The sequence below is a fragment of the Ailuropoda melanoleuca genome, chromosome 2 (assembly GCF_002007445.2).
Source record: "Ailuropoda melanoleuca isolate Jingjing chromosome 2, ASM200744v2, whole genome shotgun sequence".
Taxonomy (NCBI): Eukaryota; Metazoa; Chordata; class Mammalia; order Carnivora; family Ursidae; genus Ailuropoda; species Ailuropoda melanoleuca.
The window spans coordinates 27,941,251-27,964,037 of record NC_048219.1 but is presented as its reverse complement, the minus strand read 5'-3'; the positions used below and the strand labels follow the sequence as shown (position 1 = coordinate 27,964,037).

Below are 22,787 nucleotides of genomic sequence, written 5' to 3'. Positions count from 1 at the left end.
TATTGTATTGTATTGTATTGTATTTTATTTTATTTATTGTATTGTATTGTATTGTATTGTATTGTATTGTATTGTATTGTATTGTATTTTTAAGTACTCTCTACACCCAGCTTGGGGTTTGAACTTACAACCCCGAGATCAAGATCACATGCTCTACTGGCTGAGCCAGCCAGGCAACCCCAAGGCATTATCTCTTTTAATCCTCATAACAACCTTTTTATTATCTTTATTTATGGATCAGGGCATTGAGCCAGAAGAGTAAAGCAACTTGCCCAAGGCGAATGGCTAAGTTGTGACTTGAGCCAAGCACCCTATGTGTATTCTGCGAGAAGGAGATAAAGATGGAGAGAAGGGATAGAGATGAAATATGGGAGATGGTCAGCCAGAAAGAAAGGAGACAGAACAGGAAAGTGAAGAGGAGAGAGGAAAGTTTCTATCAATCTCAGGATGTCATGACTACACTTGTTTTCTATTGCCACATAACAAATTACCACAAACGTTACTATAAATGATACACATTTAATAATTAAAATTATTTAATAACAATTACTTAATTATTTAATAATTGTTTAATAATACTGTAAAATAATAAACATTTATTACCTTATAGCTTCTGTAGGTCAGAAGTCCGATTACATTTTAGCCGGGTTCTCTGCTTCAGGGTTTTACGGAGCCACAGTCCAGGAGTTGGCCAGGGCTGCGGTCTCATCATAGGCTTGACTGAGGAGAGATCTGCTTCCAAGCTTCTCCCGTTGATAGAACTCACCTCCTGTGGTTGTCGGACTGACTGAAGTCTTGTTTTCCTCCTCTTGGCCTGGGGGCTGTTCTCAGCTCCTGGGGCTGCCTCTAGTTCCTTGCTGCATGAACCTCTCTGTAGGCCCACTAGTTTGTCTACTGAGCCCTGGCAAGACAGAGTCTTACATAAATTGTAACCTAATCATGGAACTAATACCTCATCACCTCTGCCATATAAGTGAACCCCAATTTTGGAAGTGACAAAATATTTTACGATCTTAGCTGCATTCTGTTGGCTAGAAGCAATTCACAGGCCCTGCCCACTCTCCAGGGAAGGAGATTATTGAGGATATGAAGATTGGGCCCAGTCTAGAATCTATCTGCCACAAACGCCTTGGACCTCTAGAGTCTAATGTGGTTTTTCTGTGCCTACCAGAGTTTCCCTTCCCCAGAGTTGCAGCATTTTCTCTCCTGGAGCACTAGAGCCGGAGAAGACCTTGGGAACATCTGAGTCCTGTGGGGCCTCCAGAGCCTCTATTGGGCTCAAAGAACTTTTTTTAAGGTTTCTGAGGAAGCTAAGGAGCCCACCTAGTCCGAATGTTATGTTTTTCTGTCCTGAATCACAGTTCTGTAACTCCTGGCTGGAAACTCTGTCCCTTGAGAGCCTTGAAACTGTCATTGTCCCTTCTCTGTGTCACAGATCAACTCACACTGAGAACGCCATCTTAATAAATACTGCCTGTTTCACTGACAAGGCTAAGAACCCTGGGATAAAATAATAAGAGGCCTTTGAAGGCTAAAGGATTAGTAAACACAGGAGGGAAAACAGCCAAGAAGGTATAAGAGTATTTGAGCCCTTGGGGCGCCTGGGTGGCACAGGGGTTAAGCGTCTGCCTTTGGCTCAGGGCATGATCCCAGCGTTATGGGATCGAGCCCCACATTAGGCTCCTCTGTTATGAGCCTGCTTCTTCCTCTCCCACTCCCCCTGTGTTCCCTCTCTCGCTGGCTGTCTCTATCTCTGTGGAATAAATAAATAAATTCTTTAAAAAAAAAAAAAAAGAGTATTTGAGCCCTTGCCCAGAGCTAGTCAATCTTCCCTACAACTGGCCCAGATTGTGGGGGTGAGTTGAGGCTAGAGTGGGAAGCAATGGCCAGACTGGGGAAGGGGGATCTTTGGGGTGGTATTAAGGAATTTGACTTAAAAGGACATGGTTGGATTTGGGTTAGAAAGAGGATTCTGACCCAAATGAGGGAATGAATGTGGGGAGGGGAGTGGGAGCAAGACGACAGGCAAGAGGGCCAGTTGCGTGATCCATGTAGTAGAGGAAAGAGACCATACCAGGTTACTGGCTGCAAGGAGGGATGTTAGCTGAAAGATCTAAGATCTATTTAAGAGATTGAATTGGTCAAAGAAACTGAGAAAAGTTCATGGGTGAGGAAGAGGGAGCAATAGGACAGACTTCTGGGTTGATAGACCCTTTGCTCACAAAGGGTACAGGAGAAAGACTGATCCATGGGGTTTACAAGCTCTTCCACTTCTTTGAGGCAGAAATAACAAGGGGTTATTCTCTCCATTTTATAGTCAGGGAAACTGAAGCCTGGGTGTGTGTGGCTTGCCCCAAGTCACAGTGCTCATGAAGGGTTGAGGTTGCCCAGAACCCAGGCTGCTGCCCCCAGACCCCATCCCAGGAGTGAGCAGACCTACTGGTTCACCCAAGGCTGCCCTGTCACCTGCAGGAATCACTGAGATTCTGATGAATAGACCGAGTGCCCGCAATGCCCTGGGGAACGTTTTGGTCAGCGAGGTGAGAAAGGGCGACACTGTGTGTGGGGGGGGGGTGCTGGCCTGGGAGGTATCTGACAAGGTCTCTTCTGCAGCTGCTGGAAGCTCTGGCCCAGCTGCGGGAGGACCAGCAAGTGCGTGTTCTGCTATTCAGAAGTGGAGTGAAGGGCGTGTTCTGTGCAGGTGGGTTTCCTCCCCTGCCCCTACCCTGGGGCTCAGCAGGATACCCCCAGCCTACAGGGAGTCGGGGGCTTAGGTCAGCTCTAGCATAGGACTTATTATTCCCATTTTACAGATGTGAACTCAAATACTCAAAGGTAAAATTCCTTGCCTAGTGTTATACAGCTAGTAAGAGGTAGAATAGAATTTTAAATTGTTCCCTCTGACCCCCCAAATCCTTATTCTTTCTGCTATGCCATTATCTATTCTGACCCTTCATTGAGGAAATGAGGAAACTGAGTCCAGTGACATTCATAATGTCTGTGGCCAAGATGGGACTCTGTACCCCTTTGCCCACCCACAAGATCTCAGTCCCTGTCACCATGGCTCTCCACCACCCCTGGACGATTCGGTCCTCACAACAGGACAAGCACCATGAACTTCTGTTTCAAAGACAAGAAACATCCCATCCCCACAAGAAGCAAGTGAGTGAGAGATGTGCTGGGCTGAGCTAAGAACCAACTCTGGGGTGACTAGGGAAGGGACAGCAGGGATCAAGGGGAGGTGGGAAGAGGCCATGGATGGACTCGATGGGAAGAACATGATTTTCAGGTATTTTCAAAGGGATGTGGCTGGTCCCTAGGTCTGAGCTGTGGGAATCACAGGGCCCAGTTGGTGTCTTGGCGTGGCAGTACAAGTATGCAGACCGGTCTGCCTGACCCAGCTGCCCTGGATGAGGCCCTCACTCTACTCTGGCCTCTTCCTTTGGCTCTATCCCTGTCTGATCTTCTCTATCAAGGTCCCCACTATCCCAGCTAAACACAGGGAAGTTGGGGGGGGGGCTGTAGGAGGTCTGGGTCTGTCCCTGACTTGCTCTGGAATCCTGGGATCGCCCCTACCCCTCTCTGGGCCTGAGTTTCTCCATCTGTCATTGAGGGGTTGGAGCTAATCAAAGAATTGCAAGGGCTCTCAGCTCTGACTTCCTAGCCTCAGACTTGAAGACAATATATTCACCCCCTACTCCTACCTCAGTCCCCTGCCATCTGGCCTTAGATGACTCCGCCATGGTCACTACTCTCACCAAGGTCCTTGCCCACCTCCATGCCACTGTATCCTGCCCTTGCTTCTCATCTTACCTGACTGCCAAGCCTCCTTGGACCACACTGACCCCTCCTGTTAAAAAATAATCAATGTCAACTATTTCTCAATAAAACTGGAAATAATACATTTTAAATATTATTTTATACATTTAAAGTTGTGATAAATATATACAGCACACAGAGTTTACATTTTAACCATTTTTAAGTATAAAATTGACACTGAATACATTCACAAGGCCGTGCAACTATCCCCACTGCCCAATTCCAGAACTTTTTCACATCCCCCAAAAATTCTGTACTCATTAAGCAGTCCTTCCCCATTCCCCTGCCCCCCCCCCAGCCCCTGATAATCTCTGTTGTACTTTTCTATCTCTATCAATTTGCCTACCCTAGGCACCTCATACAAGCGGAATCATACATTTGTCCTTCTGTGTCTGGGTTCTTTTACTTGGCGTGATGTCCTCTGTAATGTAGCACGGCAGAGCTTCATGCCTTTTTATGGCTGCATCATATCCCGCTGTATATATACTACATTTTTTTATCTTTTTTTTTTTTTAAGATTTTATTTGTCAGAGAGAGGGAGCACAAGCAGGGAGAGGAACAGGCAGAGGGAGAAGCAGGGAGCCCGATGCGGGGCTTGATCCCAGGACCCTGGGATCATGACCTGAGCCGAGGGTAGCCACTTAACTGACTGAGCCGCCCAGGCGCCCCTTGTTTATCTATCTTGATGGGCACTGGGTTGTTTATACTTTTTGGCTCTTGTGAATACCGGTGTGCAAGTCTCTGAGTCTTTGCTTTTAATTTTTAGGAGTGGAATTGCTGGATCATATAGTAATTCCACATATAACTTTTTGAGGACCCACCCGAGTGTTTTCCACAGCAGCTGCATCATTTCCCATTCCCACCAGCAACGCACTGGGGTCTTCCTCATCCGTGCCGTCACTTGTTTTCTGTTTCTAATAACCCTCCTAAACGGCGTGAAGTTAGTTTCTCATTGTGGATTCGGTTCGCATTTCCCTAATGACTAATGATGTTGAGCATCGTTTCTTGTGCTTATTGACCATCTGTGTCTTCTTTGCAGAAATGTCTATTCAAGTCCCTTGTACTTTGCGGTTTTTGTTGTTGAGTTCTAGGAGTTCTTTATGTATCCTAGATTATTACTACCTTATCAGATATGTGATTGCTAGTATTTTCTTTCATTCTGTGGGTTGTCTTTTCACTCTCTTGATAACGTCCTTTGACGCAAAGAAGTTTTTCATTCTGATGTCCAACTTATCTTTTTGTTGTTGCTGCACCTGTCCTTTTTTGACCCACGAGCCCCCTTTAACTCCCTGGCTTCCTTGACCATGCATTCCTGATGTTTTGCCTTCCTCTCTGGCTGCTTCTTCTCAAGTCTCCTTTGCTAGATCCTTCAACAGTCTGGTATTCAGTAATGGGTCATGTCACAAAGGCTGTCACCAACCCCTCACCATCTGCAGGTGCAGACCTGAAGGAGCGGGAGCAGATGAGTGAGGCCGAAGTGGAGATCTTTGTCCAGCGGCTCCGAGGCCTGATGAATGAGATTGGTGAGGGCCTTGAAGTGGGTTGGAGGAGGGCATTTAGGGGCCCTGCTGATCCCAGAGCTACCCCACCTGCCATCCTCTCAAGAAAGGACAGTTTCTGTTGTAAGCTCTGTGGAAAGACAGAGGACTCTCCCAGGGGGAATGGGCACAAGGGGTTCTATGAGGAGGAGGGTGAAGAGGAGGTTCAGAGGGTGTTTCCCTCAGAGGGAGCTCTGGCTCTCAGCTTTTGTGTCCTGCTAGTTCTAATCCCCCACCCCTCTACCCTCAGGGTTCAAGCCCAGCTACTCCACAGAAGTCAAATTTCTCCTAAAATGCTTTCAGGCTTTGACAATTTCTGTTCCTTTTGCCTGGAATTTCCCTCCTTGGCCACCTGAACTTTTTACTCATCCTTTAAGACCACTAGGAAGCCTTCCCTGACCTGTTCTCTAAGCTTTATCAGAGGACTGATCACCCTGGGTCATCACTGCCTATTTATAGGTCTGCCTTCCCCATATCTATTCAATTCTATGTTCCCAGCACCCAGCACAGGGCTTGACACACAGAACAGAAAGGCTGGTCCCAGGGAGGCCAACAGGAAAGTGGGCCTGAGCGGGGAACATCTAGCCTATCTCCCCACTCCAGTACCCCAGCTAATTCCCCAAACTTTCCCCAACAGGAAAACCTACTTCTAAGATAACCTGGCTATAGGTTCCAAACCTGGAACCAATGAGGCCATAGCCCCTCCCCAGCCTTAAGTCCCTGTCCTGGTCATGCCAGGGACTCGCAGGCTGAGCCCTTCTTCATCTCCACAGCAGCCTTCCCTGCGCCCACTATCGCAGCCATGGACGGGTTTGCCTTGGGTGGAGGCCTGGAACTTGCCCTGGCCTGTGACCTCCGAGTGGCAGGTACTGGGCAGGAGGAGAGGAGGGCTAGGGTGAGAGGGGAGGTGTAAGTAAACCAGAGTAAGTCTGGGGACTCTGCAAAGTTAGCCACTACTCTGGGCTTTCCAAACAGCAGCAAAACTAAAGGCAACGCGGGAGATAGAGTTTGGCATAAGCTGGTTCCCCTCCTGGCGCTGTAGTACCTGTCACCTCTCAGAACCAGCCTCCCTCATCTCAAGAATGCTTCTACCAACCCCAGAGCAAACTGGCTAGAGGACAAAGAGAGAAGAGAGAGGGGAGACTGAGGACAAAGATTAATTGTTCAACTTTCCAGTTCTATGCAAGCCAATTCTGTCATGTTTTGCACAGAGTCATAGGGGCAGTTTGTCACCGGCCCAGCTACTCGCAAACATGCCTGGGCAGGAACATTGCTCTCTGGTTCACTGGGACCAGCTAAGGTTTGCATTACTTGTTCACAGCGGTTGAGCTTTGAAGAGTGCAGGGAGGGGATGAAGATGATTGCCTTTAACCTTAATGACTTGATGGTTACAAGTCCAAGGGCTATCTGGTGCCACTCCCTTCCCCTCACTGCTTTCCCCTGCCACTACAGGTAGAATATTTAGAAATGGGTACCTCCAGGCATAGAGACAGCTTGTATCTACATGATGCATAACAAAGGGCATCAAAATACCAAGTCAGCTCACACTCCAACTGTGCTTCTCATGTGCCCATGTTTAGGGCAACTAACTTGCAAGGCTTTGGTAGATAGCAGAGTGAATATAAAACCCCTTATAGGGGCGCCTGGGTGGCACAGCAGTTAAGCATCTGCCTTCGGCTCAGGGCGTGATCCCGGTGTTCTGGGATCGAGTCCCACATCAGGCTCCTCTGCTATGAGCCTGCTTCTTCCTCTCCCACTCCCCCTGCTTGTGTTCCCTCTCTTGCTGGTTGTCTCTATCTCTGTCAAATAAATAAATAAAATCTTAAAAAAAAAAAAACAACCAACCCTTATAGGCGGGAGTAATGGCCATTCCCTGAGGCCACACTGTATGGTTCAGATGGCCTGTGAGGGAATTCAGGAGAAGCCTGTGTGGTGGGACACTCCAGGAGAGCTCCTTAGAGGAAGCAGAACTCAAAAGGAGATGTGGGGGCGCCTGGGTGGCACAGCGGTTAAGGGTCTGCCTTCGGCTCAGGGCGTGATCCCGGCATTATGGGATCGAGCCCCACGTCAGGCTCCTCTGCTGTGAGCCTGCTTCTTCCTCTCCCACTCCCCCTGCTTGTGTTCCCTCTCTTGCTGGTTGTCTCTATCTCTGTCAAATAAATAAATAAAATCTTAAAAAAAAAAAAACAACCAACCCTTATAGGCGGGAGTAATGGCCATTCCCTGAGGCCACACTGTATGGTTCAGATGGCCTGTGAGGGAATTCAGGAGAAGCCTGTGTGGTGGGACACTCCAGGAGAGCTCCTTAGAGGAAGCAGAACTCAAAAGGAGATGTGGGGGCGCCTGGGTGGCACAGCGGTTAAGGGTCTGCCTTCGGCTCAGGGCGTGATCCCGGCATTATGGGATCGAGCCCCACGTCAGGCTCCTCTGCTGTGAGCCTGCTTCTTCCTCTCCCACTCCCCCTGCTTGTGTTCCCTCTCTTGCTGGTTGTCTCTATCTCTGTCAAATAAATAAATAAAATCTTAAAAAAAAAAAAACAACCAACCCTTATAGGCGGGAGTAATGGCCATTCCCTGAGGCCACACTGTATGGTTCAGATGGCCTGTGAGGGAATTCAGGAGAAGCCTGTGTGGTGGGACACTCCAGGAGAGCTCCTTAGAGGAAGCAGAACTCAAAAGGAGATGTGGGGGCGCCTGGGTGGCACAGCGGTTAAGGGTCTGCCTTCGGCTCAGGGCGTGATCCCGGCATTATGGGATCGAGCCCCACGTCAGGCTCCTCTGCTGTGAGCCTGCTTCTTCCTCTCCCACTCCCCCTGCTTGTGTTCCCTCTCTTGCTGGTTGTCTCTATCTCTGTCAAATAAATAAATAAAATCTTAAAAAAAAAAAAAAAGGAGATGTGGACTGAACACAGGGAAATTTCGGGTTGATGAAAAGCTGGGGGGAGTAACTGTGGTGGGAGCAGGAGTCACTGATGCTTTATGCCAGGCCAGAGGTAAGAGGTCCATGGGACCGAGAATCTGTTAACCCACAAATAGGCATTGGGCAACTTCCAAGAACCCCTTCCTTGTTACAAGCACCATTACCTCATTTGATCCTTAGCAGCTCTCTGATGAAGGCAGAAGAGGGGTAACCATATTTTTTCCACCTATGAATGAGGCTCAGGGTGAGACTTGCCTGGATGTATACCTCCCCCGCTGGGGGAAGTAGGATGAGGGGCTGAGCCTCCTGACTTCCACGCTAGGACTCTTCCCAAGGCAGATGGTCTGGAAAGGTCTGCCGGGGCCAGCTCATGAGGGAAGTGGTTGGCTGGAGGGGTGAGCAGAGCCTAGAGGCAGGTGTCTCTTCCCTCTGGGGACTGGCACTGCAGGGTAGTGTGGGCGCTTCACTCTGTTCTGTTTAAGCAGCTTCCTCAGCTGTCATGGGGCTGATCGAGACCACCCGAGGGCTTCTCCCGGGAGCAGGTAACTACCCACAGCACCCATCCTTCTCTTACTCAATCCCACTCTATCCAGGCTACTTCCCTGCTTTCCTCTTTTGCCCTGTGCTCTGCCCTTCCATCCTAACTCAGAATCTGCTCCTCTGAGAAGTCTTGGTTGACTCCCAAACTGGTCTTCTCTGGGCTCCCAATTATTTACTAACCCTGCTCCATCCCGGCAGGAGGGACTCAGAGGCTGCCTCGATGCCTGGGGGTGGCCCTGGCAAAGGAGCTCATCTTCACAGGCCGAAGACTGAGTGGTGCACAGGCCCACGCCCTGGGGCTGGTGAACCACGCTGTTTCCCAGAATGAGGAAGGCAACGCCGCCTACCATCGGGCACGAGAACTGGCCCAGGAGATCCTGCCCCAGGTGTGGTTGCAGCCCAGTACAGGAGGGAGGGGAGGGCCTGTGCCATGGGGGGCGAGGGGCACATACCTGTGGGGAGGCCAGGGGGTATGTCTCATGGGGCCACACAAGAGCCACTTATCCAGACTTCTACTTAAATTTAATTAAAAATTTAGTTTCTCCCGGCACATGGCTGGTCAATCAGTAGAGCACACGACTCTTGATCTTAGGGTTGGGTGTTCAAGTCCCACGCTGGTGTACAGATTACTTAAAAATAAAAATTTTTAGTTTCTCAGTTACACTTCCCCATTTCAGATGCTGATAGCAACATGTGGCTAGTGCCTACTACATTGGACAGTACTGTAATCAAATGTCCCCAAAACTTAAAAGGCAAAATTCTAAAGCAGATAAAGAACTACCAGCTTATCTTTCCAACCACACTGCAGCATGGAGAAATTCCTGAAATACCTCATGTAAGACATGTGTTAGGACCCAGCCTACGTGTAGCCCTACCAGCCGCCAAGTCCAGAGACTCCAGCAGGACACGCCAGGATCTGGCTGATGGAGTCTCCAAGGACCTGGCAGCCTCTCACTACTCTAAGAGGACCGAGAGGGATCCAAGTTTCCATATGAAAGCAGCTTGAAATGGAGCTAGGTTTTAGAATTTATAATAAATACTGACTTAGTCCATAATGGAGCCCTTCCTATCCATCAGACACAATCCTATGTACTTTGAAAGTCTCTCAATTACTAGTATAGTCCAGCTGAGCTGATTATCCGTGTTGTATCTGTGATACAACAGACCCAGAAAGATTAAGTGACTTGCTCAATCAAGGTCACAAAAAAGTGACTGCAATACCAGAAAAAGAGACAATACTGGTATTTGGGCTTTTATTTTGCATAATACAAAATGCAATATAAAAACTGGTATTCTAAAGAGTGCAGAATATATACAAATGTTTAAAACTCAAACTAAATATCAAATGCATTTCCAACACAAAAAATTTACAAACATGTTATAAAACAAAGATATAAGTTTATAAAACTGTTAACCATATATTAACAGATAAAAGTATTTTAATTAATCACAAAAATAAGTATCTTATTTCAGAAAAAATCTTTCTCTGTCTCCCTTAAATTTAAATAACCCTTCTTGTTCTAACTTTGAGGTCGTCTTTGAGGGTAAGGATAATAACTTTTTAAAAAATTAATAGTTTGGTCTAAAAGAAAGCATTTGTTTTGTCTTCTTTTTCTTTTCTTTCTTTTTTCTTCATCACATACAAATGGAATCTGATGCTGTTACCTAGACCATTTTAATGCTGCCAGATTTCTATTACACTTGAGCAAAAAGTCTCTGAACCAACACAAAACTCTGAGTGACTCAAGGTGGTGCATAGCTGACTGCACTTCCATGGTGTGGGGGGGGTTATCTATAAAGACTGTGGATAGGGTTTGTCTTTTTGCATAAACTGAATCCAAGAGGATTCAGATTTCAGATTTTTGAATATACTAAAACAATGGTATTCTGCTAATATAATTACTAGTAATTCAATACTTAAAAGTAGCTGTGTATACCAAGACACCAGCTTACCAAAAATTACTTGTACATTCACTAATCCCAATCTTCAATTTCTAGCCGAGTTATTGGGTGCCAAGAATGAGGGTTCCTGGATGGGGTGTTAGGGATGGTGTGTGGTAGTTGGTTGTTCTCTAGTGGCTAAACCACCAAGACTAGGGAGTCAAACGGTATATATATCCACAGTGTACTCAGGGAAAAAGATGTATGTTTTCAATACATACACACATATCATATCTATATAGTTTTTACTTTTGGTTGGTGAGAATTAGGTAATTTATTAGAATAATTAGGTAATTATTAGGTAATTACCTAATAACAACGCATATTCATGACAAGCAAAACAAGAAGAATAAGGGCATAAAGTAAAAATCAAAAGTAGGGTCGAGCACCTGGGTGGCTCAGTTGGTTAAGCACCTGCCTTCGGCTCAGGTCATGATCTCAGGGTCCTGGGATTAAGTCCTACATCGGGCTCCCTGCTCCGCAGGGAGTCTGCTTCTCCCTCTGCCCCTCTCCCACTTGTTCTCTCAATCACTCTCTCAAAAAAATAAAATCTTAAAAAAAAAGGCAGGGCGACCCAGGTGACCTTGTCTTCCCAAGGCTGTCCCAGTCAAAAGTGAAAGTCCCACATCCTGATAACTCTTAGTCCCTCAAAAACCAGGACAGGTGATCACCAAAACAGCTCTCAATTCCCCAATCCCTCTCCCCAAAGATGACCACTGTTTTTTTTTCTTTTAAAAAACTTTTTTTGAGATGACCACTGTTAACTTACACACTCTTCCAGAAATTTTCATTGTATATAGAAGAATATATATTATGCACATATACTCACATATCTAAATAACTCTGAATTCCTTTTAAGATGGTTTCGGGGACAAGGAACACAACTTTAGAGGCTAATCCAGTTCTAAGAGACATTTAAAAAACATGAAATTAAAATATGCATAGTAAAGAATTCAAACAGTATGGAAAAGTATAAATCAAAAAGCGAAGTTCTCCATTCTCCTGACCCTTCTCCCCAAAGGCATGTCACACCAACATCTTTTACACAAACGAGATAATAATATACATACTTAGTATGCACCTTGATTTTTTTTTCACCCATTTTGGAGAGTTTCCCATTTCAGCACTGTACCAATTTACTCTGTTAACAATGTAAGCAAATACCTGAATCTCAGCAACAGTGAGATTACCAGCATTTTACTGTTTATCTAGTCTTAGGTGAAAAGGGGCACCTAATAGTTTTGAGCTGCATTTCTTTTAAGAGTAAAACTGAATAATCCTTGTGTTTACATTTCCTCTTCTGTGTACTACCCTTGTGAATATTTGTTAAAAAATCATGCCTGATCTTTGTAAATCAAGGACATCTGCCAGGTGCGCCTGGTTGGCTGAGTCATTAAGCGTCTGCCTTCGGCTCAGGGCCTGATCCCAGGGTCCTGGGATCGAGCCCCGCCTTGGGCTCCCTGCTCTGCTGGAAGCCTGCTTCTTCCTCTCCCACTCCCCCTGCTTGTGTTCCCTCTATCGCTGGCTCTCTCTCTCTCTGTCAAATAAATAAATAAAATCTTTGAGGGGAGGAAAAAAGAGGACATCTGCCAGTCAGAAGTATCACAAATATATCTTCTCAATTTTTGACTTCTTCTATTCATGGCATTTTTCCCAATATAAGGTCATTCATGTTTATGTAGCTAGCTTCTTCATTTATGGCTTCCGTGGTAACAGACTTTAAAAATCTTTTCCTGATAAAGGTGTACTTACAAAAACCTCAAATAATACAGTACAAGCAACAGAGGACATAAATGCAGGCTTTGCCTGGAAGTGAGCCTGGGGATGGAGTGCCAGGCCTGTAGAGGCAAGTTAGCTGGAAGCAAGACCAGTGAAGCAAAGGTGGCCGCTCAGTTGCACTTGCTTCCAAGAGGCTGTGTAAAATGCCCTGCTGGGATCTCAGCCCAGACCATTCCGACTCCACAAAGCCTAAGTCTCCAATCTGGACCTTTTGTTTACTCTGCTGGGATGAAACCTTCTTGCAGTGGAGGCTTGCATCTGCCAAGATGAGGGGAGTAGGGGAACAGAGCAGCAGTGGGAAACATGACTGGGAATCCAAGCTCTGCCACTCTCTGGACAAACATGGCCAAGTGCTTCACCTCCCTGAGCCTCAATTAAAGATGGCACCATCCTTGGAGGGTGGGTAGCACCATTAGACAAGTAAATTGTAGCATGGTATACACATTGGTGGGATGGATTAAATGACAAGAACCTCAGATAGTCAGAATTGGGAGGATCAAGGATCAGTCAGCCTCCTTCATTATAGATAAGAATACCAACTGAGAGGCAGTAGGTACTAACACTAATAAAATGTAACAGTCAGTAGAATAGATGGAACTTAACCCAGACCGATCTCCCTCTCCATGACTCTTCCCCAACCATGCTATGTCCCTCTCTTTATTCCAAACCCTCTTCCCCAGCCAACTGTCAGCACTAATCCCCTCAACCAAGCCTTTTCTCTTTTCTTTTCCTTAGGCACCCATTGCTGTGCGTCTGGGCAAAGTAGCCATTGATAGAGGAATGGAGGTGAGCAGGTTCTGGGTCAGGACTTGGGTCCACTAAAGTCTGGGGTGGCTGGGAGGCAGTGCTTTCATGCCAATGCAGATTGAAAGCACAGCTGGAAAGAACTCAGAAACCGAACTCTTATAACAGACATTGAGTCTGACCTCTCTCTTTGTGCCTTAGTTTACCCACCCACAAAATGTAAAGTTCGCCCAGGTGACATCCTAAATTAAATTTTATCTTCGTCTCCCTCCATTAGAGAGAAGGTAATTGAGGTCCAGAAAGGGTAAATGACTTGTCTGGGGTCAGAAAGCAAGTGAGTAATAAGAACGCAGCTCTGTGGGGCTCCCAGGTCATGTTCTTGGGTTTGTGCTGGTGGTAAGCTGGCCTCAAGGATAGGGCTCAGGGTGGTGCCTTGGATGCAAGTTAATCCATCCTTAGACAACTTACTCAGCAACTCACTCATTACACACTGACTCTAGACCTGAGCTGAGAACTGGGATACAGAGATCAGTTAAATATGGTCACTATCCCCAAGGTGAGGAAAGAGGAAAGGTATACACAGAACCACTAATACAAGGTTAAGGATACCAAGTAGGGGTGCCTGGCTGGCTTGGTCAGTAGGGAATGCAACTCTTAATCTTGGGGTCGTGGGTTCGAGCCCCACACTGGGTATGGAGATTACTTTAAGAAAAGGGGGGATATTAAACAGACACCCTGGAGGGGTGAGAGCTGTGCTACTGATGTGGCTACTACTGTGTAGAGTTAGGTTAGAGATGTTTTGTAGATTTGGGCCTTGGAAAGGATGAGGGTTCGAGAAAAAGAGAAAGGTTATGAGCAAAAGTACAGAGGTGTATAAATAAGCAATTTGACTGAATGGCGCGAGGAATGAGTGAAACTACACAGCACAGAGTTTAGGGGCAAAGGCTCCAGTGCTAGCCTGTCTGGGTTCAAAGACCTGCTTTTCCATATACTGTTGTGACCTTTACTTTCTATGCCTGATTTCTTAGCTGTATAGTAGGGATAATAACCTTTGCTGTAAAAAGTAAATGAGTTTATACATACATGGTACTTCTCTTAGAACAGTGCTTACAAGTGGTAGTAACAGTAAGCACTGGTTAGTAGAGGCTAGAAAGTTAACAGAGGCCCGGCCACAGAAGCCTAGGATGTTATTCCTCAGGGCAACGGAAAGCCTGTGGGGTTCCCTTACCAAGAGGGACAGGAGGCATGGAGAGGCAGCCAGATGCGAAGAGGGAACACTGGCTGTGGAAGCACGGCTTGCACTTACCCTCCCCCTCAGCTCTCCAGGCTGAATGCCATCCTCCCCACTGTTTTCAAAGCACACCCTCCTTGGTCCCCACATTGTTTTATCACCATTACAATAACTGTTCCCTCTCCAGGTAGGAAATTCCTTATCATAATCATCTCTGTTCATATGGACAGGCATACAGTAAGCCTCAGTAGTACTTTGCTGGAGGAATCCATGAAACAGTAGGGAATGGGGGTGTAGGCAGTAGGGTGGGCTGGCACTCAGTGCAGACAGAGGTGGCTTAGGTCAGGCTGATCCAGGCACCACTTCTTTCTCACAGGTGGACATTGCATCGGGGATGGCCATTGAAGGACTATGCTATGCCCAGGTACGTGACTGCTGCCAGTCTGCGCACACTTCCAGGCAGAGGCCAGGCCAGAGTGGGGAGCCTCATGCAATACACGACCGATTTAGTAGGCTCTTCCCAACCTGAAGAGTTAGACTCTGGACCACTGTCTCTTACAATCAGCCTGGGCAGTCCCAGGGAAACCACACTGCTTACAATCAGCCTGGGCAGTCCCAGGGAAACCACACTGCTTCTCTCTGGGACTGTTTCCTCAGCCATCTGATAGCGTTACATCCTGCCCCACTTGGTGCCACACAATCACAGAGCACACAGGTAGGTGCTTGACAAAGCGCCACTTCTACTATCTCCGTACCAGTGGCTGCTGTAGAGGTGAGGCTGGAGTTCAGATGTCAAGGCCTTGGTTATAGCCTGCAGACTGTGTGTGTTCAATGCGGGTGAGGGGAGAAGGGGGGGTGGGGATGGTGGTGACGTGGGGCAGACTCACTTAGCCCTGGACTCCTGGGTGAGTCAAAAATAATGTCCAGGTTAACAAATATCCAGAATACTCTTACACAAGGAGTCCTGGAACTTGCAGAACCTCGTGTGAACTAACTACACACCAGGACTCAAACCCAGATTTCTTACTGCAAAACTTAACTGATTTTCTCTACCAAGCAGCTGCATATCAGACTGCTGTAGACTCAGCTTTCTGGAGGCATGTAAGCAGCGTGCAAGAGACTAATGTGATAGGCCTCAGATACTAGAGATGTGGCCTGCCTTCCCCAGGAGACCAAGGAGCCACTGAGGCCCATACCTTTGCCTGGCCCGTCACCAGATTCAGAGACAATGGAAAGACTTGGACTCTGACCTTGTCATGGGGGGACAATTCTGAGCAAGTCTTTATTGGCCTCTGGCCCTGCATTTCTGCCCAAAATTAATACTCTGTCTTGTTGTTTCAGAACATCCCCACCCAGGACCGCCTCGAGGGCATGGCAGCCTTCAGGGAGAAGCGGCCCCCTAGATTTGTTGGCAAGTGACTCCCATTTAACTATAATTATGGGAGACGCCAGCCTTCTAGGGCAGGATCCAGAAGGAAAATTTGCAGGGTAACTGTTAATCATTTCACCTCTCTGGGCTTCAATCTCCTCACAAGGACAAGGATGACAGAAAACAACTGGAATGGTGTTTGATACCAAGGTACTGCCCATGCCACCTACAACAACCTTCATAATTCCTCATCCTGGCTAGATAATCACTGGGATCAAGCTGGCTTTGGAGAGGATCTGTCTCTCCCTACTCAAATGGTAACTAAGGATTACAACAGACTGCTCCAGGCCTTTGTATTGTTGGCTCTCAGGCCTAATCTCTGCCTCTCAGTTATTGGGTGCTCACCAGAGATGGCAAAAGGTTGTAAGAACCCTCCAGTTTCTTCCTCTATACAATAGAGAGAAGACAGAAACCCTGGTAGTGGCTGAACAGGCATCAGGAATCAGACTGTAGATCCCAGCTCTCTGCCATTCACTGTGTGCCTCAGCTTCCTCATCTGCAAAATGAAACTGCTGTAAGGATTAAAAAAAAAAAAAAAAAAAAGCCAATGCCTCATGTTCAATAAATGTGAGTTATTATTAATGTACAATGTTCTTTTTTTTTTTTTTTTTTTTTTTTTGCCCATTTTTTTTTTAATTTTATTTTATTATATTGTAATGTACAATGTTCTTATAAGAATCAAATGATGGCTGCGGTGCATAGCCTTCAGGAGCACTGAGAAGGGGTCAGTTAAGTCTGAGGAAGAGAATGGAGGGTCAGGAAATGGGCACATAAAACTGGAGTGAAGCCTGAAGGTTCAACAGGCATTTGTGGCGAGGAGAAGAAGGCTGAGGGGGAACAGCAAGAGTGAAGGTAAGCAAGAGGATGATACACTTAGAAATGATGGGGGCTGATAAACGCATGTACCAAGGTAGGAGAAGAGAAGGCTGCATCTTAAGCTGTTCTTTAATTCATCTGAGCTTCCCGGCCTACGCCTGGCCTAGGGACACGTAGCCAAGGGCACAGATATATACCAGTAACACTGTTGATATGCTGCTAAATACAAGTGTGCCTAAGGCTGTGTACTCTCTTCCTGGAAGAAAGAGTAACACAGAAGAGCCCAGAACCAACCATATTAGCTGGAACTATGCATTAACTGTAACTACTCCGTGGAAAATAACCACTTTACTGAGCTTCCTTTTTCTTATCTGTTAAATGGGGAGAATACAACTTATCTATTCCAGAGGACTGTTGTGAATGAAGTAAAACTTGGAGGGGTGCCTCAACAGGCACTAGCGCCTACCACATCCTCACATTAGCAAGAGCTAGTATCTGGTACCAGATTGTTCTAAAGTACTAGAACCCAGGTCAGGAAATGAAGACAGCCTTTTGGAATTATGCAGAACAGTGAATAAGAGAAAATACAGTGCAGTTTCAGAACTGTAGAAGAAAACAGGTTACAAATTCCCCTTATCCAGTGGGACACTGGTGAGCAAGAATTTGGAATATGATTCAGAGTAAGGATAAGCCTCACCTGATTCCAAAAGATGGTACACAGTACCCCAGTTAAGAGTCCAGCCAGCTAAAAGCACAAATATCTAGTATGAAAATATGCTACTAATCAAAAAGGAATTTACTTTTGTTCTTTGGACAGATGAATGGCAAGACACATTTCGTTAGCTGTCAGTAATAAGGAAGGAATTCATACTCTTTACACAGAGGAGGTTTGCAAAGGACACAAACAGAACTTCTGGTAGTGTATACTGCAGTTGAGGCTGGTTCTCAAAAGCCTCTATTTTTCTTGCCTCCGTGTTAGGCAAGAGCACTCTTGAAATCTATAGCAAAGTCTTTTTTCTGGCTTCCTCTTCCTCTTGGCTTGGTCACAATCCCACTAAAATCAAAACCTAACAGAATCAAGATATATAGTCCCCATATAATCTTCACCTAAACACTCAAAGTCCCAAGTTCTACTATTTTCCACCACCACACCCACTTACACAGAATGTTATGTTCACTCAGTCTAATGTGTAAAGTTGGAGGAAGAAAGGCCAGAGGCAGAATAACCAAAATTGTAAAAGTTATTTTTCTTCCCTCTACCCCACAAGTGGAAGATACTTTGGTATTTATTTAAAAAAAAATTTTCCCCCCTCTTGTTCCTTCCCTCCAATGGAGACTGTGCCTTTTAAACAACACATTTATAATCATATATTTCCCAGAACTTTTTCACGTACTTTTCTGTTAGCCTCACATAACTAGGAATAACAACTCAGGATATTCTTTCAAACATGAAATTTAATATAAATACCAAAGTCTCCCTGTAGGTCTTTCTTTTCCCCTTCCTCTGATAAACTGACAGTTAAGAAACTGGCCAGGGTTAGGAAAAGTAACTGGCAGAGCTGCTGTAACACAAGTTTACAGGTCTTCCCAGGGCGTGAGGCTTGATTTTTCAAAACAGCTGAAGGGGTGTTCTCAAAATGATTCCAACTTGTGTTTGGGATTATGGCTATCATTCAAAACCAACCTTTTTGTAGCCTACAGAAAATCAACAATAAAAGGCCAGTGAGGTGGCCAACTCACAAACTCCAATGACAACTGGTTTCAACATTCAGTTGCTGGCAAGGCAGGAGTCCTGACACTGAGAACAGAGAGCATCACCGAAGCCCCGTAGGTTCAGAAGGGCATTCAACGCAGAGTGGGTCTCTGATAGTTCATGAAGTGCATTCTGAAGTCATCTAGAATGGAGGCCGCAATCTGCTGTGCTTGGGGGTCTGCCTCACTGTGCTCCTCGATGTCACGCAAAAGCTGCAGTCCTCCTTCTTCAACTAACATTCTGCAGTATTTGCTGGCTGAAAGAAAATTGAACAAAGAAACCTGGTGGACAAATTGGCATTTTAAATATTCCCAAGTCAACTCATTCACCTTTTTGAAGAACGGGTACCATGGTTTAAGCCCCTTGACATTAGTCAATTCAAAAGAAATATGTCAAAACTTAAGTAATGCTTGACTTGTGTAGTGCGATAAATGATTTAGTATGTTTATTTCCAGACAACTCCAGGCTTCAAAATCTCTAATCCTAGCTAAAAGAATAAGAACTTCATTTATCACATATATAATAAACATTTCAAGTTCAGGCATTATGTTGAGCTAGATAACCTGAGAACACCAGAAGCTGGATAAAATATAACAGAAAATTATAAATGCATACTCATGTATACAAAGTAAAGGATTTGTCCAGGAGCCAGATACAAAGAGCAGAGAGCACCTAAGCTCACGTAACTACCTTGAGTTATTCTGGGGCAGAAAAGGCCAGTAATTCAAGAATTTGGGTTTTAACTCACGAAGTTAGAAGCCATATGTATATAATAAAATATGTATCAGTGCATAAAGCTGGTCCCTCAAAGGACTATACAGGAGAAGGGATGAGACAACGTAACATCTTTATGATTGTTCTGGGCTCTAGGTGGGTATACAGGAGTGCGTTGAACAAGTCTTTCCCAAGAATCCATAACCACACTACTGAGTTGGTACAGGATTTGAATTTATACTACCCCTAAATGTTCTGGGAACCCTTGAGCTGAGAAGTTAACATAAAAATTAGTTCAATCCCACAGAAACCTCTAGAGCACCTGACAGAAGCAAATACAAAACTGCTGAAGGAACATGGCTACAATGCAGTCTAAAAGGACTCTCTTAATCAGTCCAAAAGCCAATTAGACAGAGAGAGAGAGACAATAATCTAAAAACACTGCAATTACCAAGAATGTGGCACAAAAAAACAAAGACATGGAAATTGTTTTCTTACACATTTTTTGAAAGATTTTATTTATTTATTTTTGAGAGAAAGAGAGAGTAAGTGGGGGCAGGAGAGGGACAAGCAGGCCCTATGCCCAGTACGGAGCCCCATATGGGGCTCAATCCCACAACCCAGAGATCACAACCTGAGCGGAAATCAAGAGTTGGACGTTCAACCAATTGAGCCATCCAGGCGCCCCTGGATTATTATTTTTTAAATCTACAGGATGTGTAGGATCAGGTGAGAGAAGGTACAAGATACTTGTGATAGACATTCCATAAGGAAAGTATAGGGGAAGAGTAACATTTTTAAATAGCTGAGAATTCTCAATTTTGAAAAGGTTAACTGTGACCTGAAATTCAGAAGCCATACAAAAAAAGGCTGACTAAACACAATGAACAAAGTCAAGATGATAAACTGGGGGGCACCTGGGTGGCTCAGTCGTTGAGCGTCTGCCTTTGGCTCAGGGCATGATCCCGGCATTCTGGGATCGAGCCCCACATCAGGCTCCTACACTGGGAGCCTGCTTTTTCCTCTCCCACTCCCCCTGCTTGTGTTCCCTCTCTCGCTGGCTGTCTCTCTCTGTCAAATAAATAAATAAAATCTTAAAAAAAAAAAAAAAGACGATAAACTGGGGAAAAAATATTTGCAAGACTTCCTTCAAATCAGAAAGACCAAGGTTAACAGCACTTAAAGGTCAAGTGAGACTATCATTTTCACCTTAGATTGGCAAAGATAAATGTTTTAAGAATGTAAGGCGACTGGCAAGCTCTCACATATTGCTGACAGAAATGAAAACTGGTAGTCAATTTTCTGGGAAACAGTTTAGCAATACATATCAAAATTATAAATGTTCCTAACACTTTGACTCAGGAAGTCTATGTATTCTGCAGATGAACTTACACACTTGCAAAATGACGTTATTTTCTTCAACAAATGCTATGTACTATGTGTGAACTAATGCTATGAGCCAAGCAGTGTTTTAAATGCTTAACAAATATTCACCCACTTAATTCTCATAACAGCCCTATGAAGTAGGTATTTTTAATCCCCATTTTATAGATAAGGAAACTGGGGCAGTGAGGTCAAGTAACTTGCTCCAGTTCCCAGTTAGTAAATGGTAGAAACTGGGAACAGAGCACAGGTAGTCTTGTTCTAGAATCTGTCCTCTTAATTACCCAAATGTGCATCTTCATTTGATAAATAGAAAGAGATAGTGTGTATGTCTATTCATTGTATATGAATATGTTAATATTCACTAAACTAGTGCTTATAATAGAAAAAACTAGAAACAATGTCCATCTAAAGCAGACTGGATCCATATAGCGAAGAAATACTAAGCAGTTTAATTAGTAGTGGTGATCTGGAGTAATGCTAGTTGCTAGCTATTTTAACTTTGGGCAAGTTACTTAAGTTCTCTGTGCCTTGTTTTCTCATCTGTAACAGATGGATAATAATAATAATAATGGTAATAATGCCACCCTCTTCTAGTTGTTGTGAAGACTAAATGAGTTAACTTATAAAGACCTCGCAACACTGCCTGGCACAGAGAGTGCTCAACTAAATTCTAGTTCTTATACTTAATTGCTATATACTAAAGTCTGGTTCAGGGCCAGTCTGACTGGCAGATTTGCCTGTATTTGTTCATATGCCAGCACCATTCACAATACTTTTCTTTTCTTTTTTTTTAAGATTTTTTTTTTTTTTTAAGATTTTATTTATTTATTTGACAGAGATAGAGACAGCCAGTGAGAGAGGGAACACAAGCAGGGCAAATGGGAGAGGAAGAAGCAGGCTCATAGCGGAGGAGCCTGATGTGGGGCTCGATCCCATAACACCGGGATCATGCCCTGAGCCGAAGGCCAATGCTTAACCACTGTGCCACCCAGGCGCCCCAAGATTTTATTTATTTGGGGGCACCTGGGTGGCGCAGTCGTTAAGCGTCTGCCTTCGGCTCAGGGCGTGATTCCAGCATTCTAGGATCGAGCCCCACATCAGGCTCCTCCGCTAGGAGCCTGCTTCTTCCTCTCCCACACCCCCTGCTTGTGTTCCCTCTCTCACTGGCTGTCTCTCTCTGTCAAATTAATAAACAAAATCTCAAAAAAAAAATTTTTTTTTATTTATTTGAGAGTGCAAGAGAGAGAGAGCAACTAAGCAGGGGCAGGGGGCAGAGGGAGAAGCAGACTCCCCACTGAGCAGGGAGTCAGATGTGGGGCTGTGTCCCAGGACCCTGGGATCATGACCTGAGCAGAAGGCAGACACTTAATCAAGTGATCCACCCAGGCACCCGCTCAGAATACTTTTTTACAATTTAAAGAGAACTATTAAGGCAAGCTCCTAAAGTTCTTTCCTGTTTATTCTGCCAGGTTAACTTCAGAATAATTTTCAGATCCCTCATATCGCACTCATTCACTTGAATTGTAGTATATCCATAAATTGAAAAGATCTGACATCTGTCTCTTAAGTCTTTCCATCTAGGAATATAGTATGTCTCATAATCACTTCTCAATTTTCTGCATATAGGTCTCATATTTGTTAAAGTTATTTTTAGAATTTTATACTTTTGTTGGTAACTAATCCTTTAATGCTAAATGTTATCTCTTGCGTTTTTTAGTACAAAAATAAAGCCTATATTACTGGGTGTTATACACAACTAATGAATCATCGAACTTTACATCAGAAACCAGGGATGTACTGTATGGTGACTAACATAATATAATAAAAAATCATTAAAAAAAATATAGCCTATTTTTCTTTTATAATAAAAGCAAAAATTTTTTACAATAATCCTGACGAAAGAATGTAAGCCCCCAATGCTCAAAACAGCCAAACATGGAAAAACATTTCATCTGGCTGGGAAACAGCTCCTGCCTCCTGATCCCCCACCCTCTCACAGACCATTACAAAGAGGCGGATGTATGTATTACTACAGGAATAGTATTACTCATGATAAACTGCTGAGTGAAAAGAGGACACTATAGGGCAGCATGCATAGGATGAGCCCATTTCATTTAAAAACATTCATATTGGGCGCCTGGGTGGCTCAATTAAGTGTCTGCCTTCTGCTCAAGTCGTT

The 22,787-nt window shown here is 44.9% G+C and overlaps 2 protein-coding genes across 15 annotated transcripts in view; one reads left to right on the top strand and one right to left on the bottom strand.

Moving 5' to 3' along the window:
• The window catches only part of ECHDC2 (enoyl-CoA hydratase domain containing 2), a 20,863-nt gene extending 4,368 nt beyond the window's left edge, over nt 1–16,495 (top strand). For 2 of the 6 annotated variants that reach the window (XM_019795844.2, XM_019795846.2), the window contains exons 2-10: nt 2,473–2,540; nt 2,614–2,701; nt 5,256–5,342; nt 6,131–6,223; nt 8,758–8,817; nt 9,014–9,201; nt 13,271–13,321; nt 14,887–14,934; nt 15,852–16,494. In XM_019795844.2, coding sequence (XP_019651403.1) covers nt 2,473–2,540; nt 2,614–2,701; nt 5,256–5,342; nt 6,131–6,223; nt 8,758–8,817; nt 9,014–9,201; nt 13,271–13,321; nt 14,887–14,934; nt 15,852–15,929 — 761 coding nt within the window. In that variant the 3' untranslated portion in view covers nt 15,930–16,494. Of the gene's footprint in view, nt 1–2,317; nt 2,541–2,613; nt 2,702–5,255; nt 5,343–6,130; nt 6,224–8,757; nt 8,818–9,013; nt 9,202–13,270; nt 13,322–14,886; nt 14,935–15,851 lie in introns of all 6 variants that reach the window. The other 4 variants (XM_019795845.2, XM_034652839.1, XM_034652845.1 and 1 more) reach the window with 4 other exon arrangements.
• The window catches only part of ZYG11A (zyg-11 family member A, cell cycle regulator), a 100,292-nt gene that overhangs the window by 5,865 nt on the left and 71,640 nt on the right, over nt 1–22,787 (bottom strand). For 4 of the 9 annotated variants that reach the window (XM_002915734.4, XM_034652812.1, XM_034652809.1 and 1 more), the window contains one exon: nt 17,512–18,764. In XM_002915734.4, the coding sequence (XP_002915780.2) occupies nt 18,601–18,764 (164 nt within the window). In that variant the 3' untranslated portion in view covers nt 17,512–18,600. The other 5 variants (XM_034652806.1, XM_034652802.1, XM_034652796.1 and 2 more) reach the window with 3 other exon arrangements.